This window comes from Cricetulus griseus, chromosome 7 (genome assembly GCF_003668045.3).
Source record: "Cricetulus griseus strain 17A/GY chromosome 7, alternate assembly CriGri-PICRH-1.0, whole genome shotgun sequence".
In the NCBI taxonomy this organism is placed as follows: domain Eukaryota; kingdom Metazoa; phylum Chordata; class Mammalia; order Rodentia; family Cricetidae; genus Cricetulus; species Cricetulus griseus.
In genome coordinates, this window is record NC_048600.1 from 43,021,315 (window position 1) to 43,029,877 (window position 8,563).

General features: G+C 45.4%; 1 protein-coding gene across 1 annotated transcript; it reads right to left on the minus strand.

Annotated features, from left to right (window-relative positions):
* Positions 1-6,384: 6,384 nt before the first annotated feature.
* Positions 6,385-7,323, minus strand: LOC100772955 (olfactory receptor 1361). The gene has a single exon (XM_027424807.1). It carries the CDS (start codon positions 7,321-7,323, stop codon positions 6,385-6,387), a length of 939 nt encoding a protein of 312 aa, XP_027280608.1.
* Positions 7,324-8,563: the final 1,240 nt, after the last annotated feature.

Sequence of the window (8,563 nt, forward strand, 5' to 3'; positions counted from 1 at the left end):
TTTACAATGCTGCTAGCCAATTGACTAGGATTTCTTATATGCTAGCTTAGTCTTAATTATCAACCATAATCATAAGACATAGAGGATGCCTTCTGCTGGCGTCCTCTTCCCAGGCTTACATGGTGGCTCCAGAGAGAAGAGAGCAGGAGAAAAAGGAAGAACAAGAGAGAGCCACTTCCTGCTTGTCCTTGCTTAAATTCTGAATCTGCCTGCTATGTCACTTCCTGCCTGGATCACCAGACTTCTCTTTCCTACATTTCCCAGAATTTTCCTCGATTCCTAGTCCCGCCTAACTTGCTCCCCTATTGGCCAACAGTGCTTTATTTATCAACCAATAAGATAAACATATACACAGAAGGACATTCCCTGCCAGGTGCTATTTCACTATTCCATTATGCCAGCAGCTTCTGGTACACAGTAAACACTATGACTCCTCCTTACCTCTTGCATTAAGTATCTGCTATTCAATAACCAATTATTCTCTACTACTTAGAGATAGTTGACATTTACCTCACATAGGTCCTGCAGGCCAGGACTCTGGTCATGGTTTACCTGAATGGTTCTAGACCAGGGCTTCTTGTGAAATTTCAGTTACACTGTAGATTATTCATCTCATGGCTTACCTAACAAACAGCACATGCAGAAGAGTTCACAGGGCCAAAGAGAAAGCAAGAAACATGAATGAACCAGGCTCCCTCTTTTGTAACAAATGAATCATTCTCTGAGCCAAGTGTACTGGCATATGCCTGGGATCTCAGTGCTCAAGAGATGGAGACAAGAGGGTCAGGAATTCAAAGTCACCTGGGCTACCTGAAATTCTATCAGAAAACAAAGCCAAGGGCTGGAGACATGGCTCATCACTTAGGAGTGCTTGTTGCTCCCCTGGAGGACCCGTTTGGCTTCCAGCATCCATACTGAATGGTTCATAGTGTTGTTGGTTATCACCAGAGAAGACTGCTCAGACACGGCTTTAAGCCAATAGAAAGTCTTTATTAGCTGCCTGGCAACTACACTGGGTATTCAGGATCCTAGTATAGCAGTGAGCCTATCTCAAGGCGGGCTTTTTAAACATGAATATGTGTGTGCGCGCGCGCGCGCGCGCGCGCACACACACACACACACACACACACACACACACACACACACACACACGTCCTAGGTTGACATACTTCAGTTACAAGAAAAGTTAGCCAGGAACAGAACTACAGAAGCCAAAAGGCAAGGCTAGTACATTTAGTGATTTTTTTTCCTAGAACATTGATGAATTACGTCTTTGTTTTCACTTTGGCAGGTGTTAAATGTCTACATGCTGAGTTTTTATGGCCTGTGTGGTGCTTCTATCATAGAGTCAGATGTACTAAGATCTGAGGACCCGTTACAATTGCCATTTGTAACTCCAGACCCCAGGGACCTGACACCCTCCTCTAGCTTCCACGGGCACCCACACACATATGACATACTTACCAACACACAAAGAGACACACAAGTCTTTTTTAAAAAATATTTGTCACGCAAGGACTAACCCAGTCCTCCAATCCTTTGCAAATATAATGCCCATGATCTAATCACCAACAACCAGGTCCCTGTCCCTTAAGGGTCCTACAGTTCTCAGTTCTGCTATGTTAGGGACAGACATCCTTACAGGAACATTGGTGGACCATATCCAAATCACACAGCAAAGGTCTTCAACTTAGAGAGAAACGATCCCTTGTTATGCAAAGGGCTCGGCACTCCACACCTACTTACATGCAGTAGGTCCCCAGCAAAGGGCTCGGTGCACCCATACATGCTCACATGTTGCAGGCCCCAGCCAATCTCAGTTTTTAGAGGCTATCCAGATTGGAAACCATACTTGGGTTTGTCTGTCCCAATTCCTAGAAGTAGGAGACTGGAATCTCAAAGGCCCATAACCCATCCTAAGTGGAAAGGAAAGCTGGTGGGGCAGAACCCAGATGATGCAGAACAGGTGGAGTGGGGAGGTCTGGTGGGGACATGTTGGTGCCCGGGCTTGGTGTCACCAGCTGCAATACTGAGCCTCAGTGCATGCCTGGATTCCCAGCCTGCGGTTCTTCAGAGAAGGGGTGGAAGTTGGGGTACTGTCTCCTTCCTTCCAAAGGAGGCTCTAGGCGCCAGTTTTTCCCCTTTAACAAAAGACATCATAGAGAAGTCCCTGACATTGACGATAAACAGCTTCCCAAGTCACACAACTCAGACAATGAGAAAGAACAGGCAAGAGTTGGCCTGCTGAACTCAGCCCATAGGAAGGCCAGGAAAGCGTATGGTTTACCAAACAATTAAAACATATCAAAGTCAGGTAAACCATGCCACATCTATAACTCACAAAATTCAAACATGGTTTCATTGACAAATGAGTATAGGGACCTTCTGTCAACAGGTTGACATGAGACCCCACAGCAGCAAAGCTGATGTGACTTGAAGATAACTGGTTTGAAGACTATGACTCAGTCCCTACCCCTGGTGTTGAGGTGGCTCACACCAGCTGCCTATGGCAGTGTTGATGTGTGTACAGACCTGTAAGCCTGATGTTTTATTGCAGTGTAATACATGCTTGTAGGAGGAACAGAATTTGCTCAAGGTTGGGAATTAGTCAAAAAAATTGTAATGCATGTCATGAAATACTGGACACCATATGACTAAGATTTTTGATGATACAGAAAACAAAAAATAGAAAAATCAGAATGCAAGACTGTGGCGACCGGGCTGCAGCTGGAGTTTGGGTGGTATGAACTTGCTTCGCTTGCACAGGCTCTGGGTCCAATTCCTGGCAACACATACACCAGGCAAGACGGCTCACACTTGTAAACCCAGCCTTTCAGCAATGAAAGCAAGGGGATCAGAGGTGTAAGATCGAGGTGTAGTCAGCATGGGATACACGAGACTCTGTGTCATACACACACAAAAATACCACAATGACAGCAGGGCAATGGTGGGGCACGCCTTCAATCCCAGCACTTGGGAGGCAGAGGCAGGGAGATCTCTGTGAGTTTGAGGCCAGCCTGGTCTACAGAGTGAGTTCCAGGACAGCCTCCAAAGCTACACAGAAAAACCCTGTCTCGAAAAACAAACAAATAAAAATCATTTACATTGTATATTGTGGTTCTAAAAATAGATCTTACCTTTTAAGCATCATTTATATTAGTTACAGTCATGTTATATCTATATTAGTTTATAGTTACAGTAAAATAAGCATCAAACTTTGCCAACTTGATCTTTTTAATTAGGCAGCTCAGCAGTGTTAAGTACATTCTCAGCTTTAAGTGTTTATTCCTTAGGATTCTTTTCATTTTGCATTACTGAAATTTTATTCCAATTAAGCAATGCCACATTCAGGAACCCTAGCAGAGGGAGGTGTCAACTAATCTTGGTAAGAGGTCTCTGCAGCCTCAGACTATCAACATCCTGGGGGAGGAAGCCACAGCTGCTAGACTCTGCACACACTGACCAATAAACACTCATACTGAGACTCCCAAGGTTTGGCATCCCTCTTGAGTGTGGGCCATGTGGTAACAGTTTTGCCTATTGTTCGGGGGATCTGTGGGCCTCGGAGTCCTCCACAGGCTGTGTTCATGTCAAAGTGCACACTTGACTCACTCGGGGTTCCCCCAATCCCTACAAGTAGCAATTCTTTATTTCCCTCTTCTCAGTCGTTGGCAGTTACAGATCTGTTTCCTATCATGAATTTGACTACCGTGAGAACCTCACATCATGGGAATTATGTGGTATCTGACTTTTTGTGACTGGCTTTTTTTTTTTTTTTTTTACCACAATGTCCTCAGGGTCATTTGTTTTGTAGCACATCAGAGTTTTCTCTTCAAGGCTGAACAATACTACATTGTATGCGCATACCACACTTTCACATTTTGTTTTATCTGTTTATCCATTAGTGGACATTGTATACAGTGTGTGTGTGTGTGTGTGTGTGTGTGTGTGTGTGTGTGTGTGCTGGTACCATGGCACTCACGTGAAGGTCAAAGCATAACCCCAGGTGTGGACCATTGCCTTCTATCTAGTTTGAGACAAAATCTCTTATTGTTTGACACTCCGTACTCCAGACTACCTGGCCCAGGACCTACCCGGGATTCTCCTGCCTGGACAGGAACACTGTGGATGCAGACTCATGCTACTGCATCCAGCATTACATTGTTTACTGGGATCTGAACCCAGGTTCTCAGCCTGAATAGCAAATGCTTTATCCACAGAGCCATCTCTGAAACCCAACCAAGATAATGAAATTATTATTATTATTAGTGATGCAAAGAACACAAGTATATGACTGACTATCTCTTTGAGACTCTGCTTTCAGACATTTTGTGATTAAACCTTTAAGCTAATGGTTGGATCACCCAATCCTTCTATTTGTTTCAAAACCTGAGCACAGTGCTTTCATGCTGTCCCCCTGTTTTGTCTTCTCCATATCTTTAACATAATCCACTGTACTAATTTCTCTACATCCTCTCCAACATTCAGTGTTTTTATACAACCATTAGAAAACTACAAAGTGACTCTATATTATTTGTTTTCTGATGTGTTGTTATAGATTTTGATAATCATAATGAATGATACTTCATTTTCTTTTTGCTGAATGTAGGGTGTGTGTGTCTGTCTGTCTGTCTGTGTGTGTGTGTCTGTCTGTCTATCTGTGTGTACCAGCGCACCCATGTGCCTGTGGGCACCAAGCAAAGATCAACTTCCTGTGTCTCCTCACTCACACTCTGCCTTAGTTTTGAAGATACTCCACCTGTCTCTCACTCTCTCCCACAGCACTTTGGTCACAGATATGTGCCACTATGCCTAGCTTTTACATGGGTGCTAGGGAGCCAAACTCAGGTCCTCAAGCTTGTATGGCAGGAACTTTATTGACTAACCTTCTCCTCGATCCCCCAAAATAGTTTTTATGTTCTAAAAATGGAGTAAAACCACAGCTTTCCTCCAATACCCAGCATTGTTTTCTATTATAGAACATGATGTAATTATTTTGGATGCAATAGTAATTTTGCTCAAAAGACTCTAGCCCACTCAATACAAATTAAAATAGGGCACTCATTTGTTCACTTGTTCACCAGAACTAGGTCTCCTGTATAACATTGTGTCAGGATCCCAGCTTTGCCCAAGGTGCACAGTGTTGGCCCACGAGTCTCACACATCTCACCTCTGAAGAGGGTACAGCAGAAGCCTGAGAGGGACTAGAGCAGACTACGTGGTCTCTCCAGTGACTTTCTTGGGGGCAAGGAAAGAAAGGGGAGGCTAGATTAACCTAAAAGACTCTAAAAAGACTCCAAAGAAGCTGGGTGGTGGTGGTGCACCTCTTTAATCCGGCACTTGGGAGGCAGAGGAAGGTGGATCTCTGTGAGTTCGAGGCCAGTCTGGTCTACAGAGTGAGTTCTAGGATAGCCAGGGCTACACAGAGAAACTCCACCTCAAAAACCCCAAAAATAAAACAAACAAAAAGACTCCAAAGAGCAAGGGACTTTGTTGAGTGTTCAAGCAGAGGAAGGCAGCCATCTCAGACACGTGGGTCGCTCCAATGAAATATTGCTCTCAAACTCAAAGGCACATCTTATGCTGACTGTGCCTCATAAGGTAGAGCTGGATAATTTATGATGAGAGACTAAAACACATCAGGTGTACTCGGGGTTCAACGTGAAGCCCAGGACCAGGCTTCTCAGCAGGAACCTGAGGAGTTAGCCCACCAAGAATTGCCAGTGGCAGCACTCTGCCCCACCCATACAGGACTTTGGATTTCCCTGAGGGTTTCTTACACACACCTCATCAGGTCCAGTTGTAAAGCACATTCGGTTTTATTGTCAATCAACCCAGAGAATACACAAGAAACCCAGGTCCCACTTGGCCATTCAGATCTAACTGGTTGGAGTTGGTCCTGGCACTGATGATTGTATTTTCAAGGCTTCCCGGTTAGAGTAACATGCTGCCAAGGCTGAGAAAAATGACAACTGTGCATTCTGAGAGAATTTTTTTCAAAAAGAAAATGCAAAAATTTTGTAAAATAGAGGCTTCCAAATGATTCTCACATCTTCACCTGGAAGGAAAACTATCTTTCTTCTTTTTGCTCTGCGGTGCTGGTGATCAAACAGGAGATTCTATGTGCTAGGCAAGCCCATTACCACTAAGGTGTAGCCCCAGGGAGAAAGGAAGCTTTATTGTTTGATGAGCACATTTCGAATAGAGTAATTGGCTTCACATGCTGAGAGGCACAGGTTTGAACTAAGTCAAACTTGTGGATAAACTCCTACCCAATGTGTTTATTCTATTTCAGGAAACACTCTTAGAAAAAGATTGTACCACGTCTGTAAGGTGGAAATGAATTACTTACACGGAGTGATACATAGCCTCAGTATACATTAATCAGAAAGAGAGTATCTTCCTATGGACCGCTTTGCATAGAGCCCCTTTCAGGTCCCTGTTCCTCAGGCTGTAGATGAAAGGGTTCAGCATGGGGGTCACCACGGTGTACAGCACGGTGGCTGCTGTGTCCTTCTCAGAAGAATGTGCAGATGAGGGGTTGAAATACACAGCAATGATGGTGCCATAGAAGAGGCCGACCACAGCCAGGTGGGAGCTGCAGGTGGAGAAGGCCTTCCACCTTCCCCTTGTGGACGAGACTCTCAGGACAGCAGAGGTGATGTGGATGTAGGAGATCAGGATGCAGACAAATGGGGTGACCATGATCACAGCTCCCTCTGTAAGAATCATCAGCTCATTGAGGTGTGTGTCAGAGCAGGAGAGTTTCAGGAGGGGAGTGACGTCACAGAAGAAGTGAGGAATGATGTTGTCCGCACAGAATGAGAGTCGAGCCATGAGCAGGGTGTGCAACAGAGCATTCAGGCTGGCTACCACCCATGACCCGACCACAAGGAGGGCACAGAGCTTATGGGTCATCTTGGTTGTGTAATGTAAAGGGTGGCATATGGCCACAAAACGGTCATAGGCCATCACAGCCAGCAGGAAATTGTCCATGTCTGTAAGTTCAAAGAGAAAATACATCTGTGTGAGGCACCCAGAGAAGGAAATGGTCTGACTCCCGAGTATGTGGTTGGCCAGCACCTTGGGGACAGTGGTGGAGGAGAAGCAGACATCCACGAAGGACAGGCTGCTGAGGAAGAAGTACATGGGGGTGTGCAGGTGGGAGTCTGTGCCGATGGCCAGGATGATGAGCAGGTTTCCCAGGACAGTGACCAGGTACATGATGAGGAAAAGCAGGAAGAGGAGCTGTTGTTGCTCGGGCTGCCTGGAGAGTCCCAGGAGGAGGAACTCGGAGACGCTGGACTGGTTGGTGCCTCCCATAGGTCTGAGCCCAAGTGAATAGGAGACAGTAAATTCAAAACCTAAATGGGCATGGCCATGATGTGATAGAGGGGCAGACAGGATCGAATTTGCAAATCAGTTCACAGAGTTGCTAACACAGGATGTGCCCAGCCTGTCTACACATCTACTTTGCAACACTCAGCCCTGAAGTATTTCCTACCTGAGCATCCCTGAGGCCACACAGCCTCTAAGAGCAGCTATGTATATGTTTATACTGCTCGGCTTTCTTCTGTCTCCTCCTTAGCTCAGAGCATCTGAGAAATGGTTTGTTACTGCAGTTTGTCACAAGAGATAGATAACCAATGGATTCAGGTTTCTACGTCGGCTTCTTGCCTCTGGAAGGAGTTGCAAGGGGGTTTCTAAAGTAACTTCATCCCTGAGTAAGCAAATATGTGTGCCTGCACTGCTGTAGCCTTACCTGGGAAGGGAGGTTGGTGCTATCCAATACTGTTCACCTTGACCTAATTTGGGGGTTGTGATGTCTGGGAAACATTGGCAAGTCCTAAGCAAGTGAGGAGCGAGTGTAGAGTCTTGGTCTTCTGAGCAGGGAAGATGTTCAGAACAGTCATTTACAGGAGTCTCTTTGGCCACTGGGACCAGAATCCCTCAGAGCCTCATTAGAGACAAAAAGAGAAACTCCCATCTACATTTTTGGCCCCCTTGGACCAGACAACGATGACAGAAAATATCATCAAAGTTTACATGCCACGGATCAAAATGTACAGGCTTCAAAAATGAACCCACAATGGTAGACACAGATCCCTGATGGCAGGCATTATTTATGACATCGATTCTCATCAAGTTTGTGACCTGAGCCCGTGCCTACTGGTGTGGAGATGAAATTTTGTATTCCTGTATGTTCAATGTAATCTTTGCTTTCTTATGTCTAGTCACCTTCAGCAGTGATCAGTGATATCAAATCATTTTCAGGTCGAGGCAGGAATATTGAGGGCATATACTGAGCTGGACCTAGTACATGCGGGGTTTGGATAAAGTGGAGCATGAACCTAAGCGCAATAGCTATGAGGAACTTGGCCTTTATAGTAGATGCTTTCTGAGGTACCTTTCCAACTCATATGGTTTACTGCCTTCTTGGAATGGAACCCCTATCCCACATAGGCTCAGCGTGGTGGGGCTGGGACACCACGCTCCTACCATGAACACATCTCCATAGCAGGTGGAAGTAGGGTTCCATCTGTTTCTATCACTGTGAGGATGG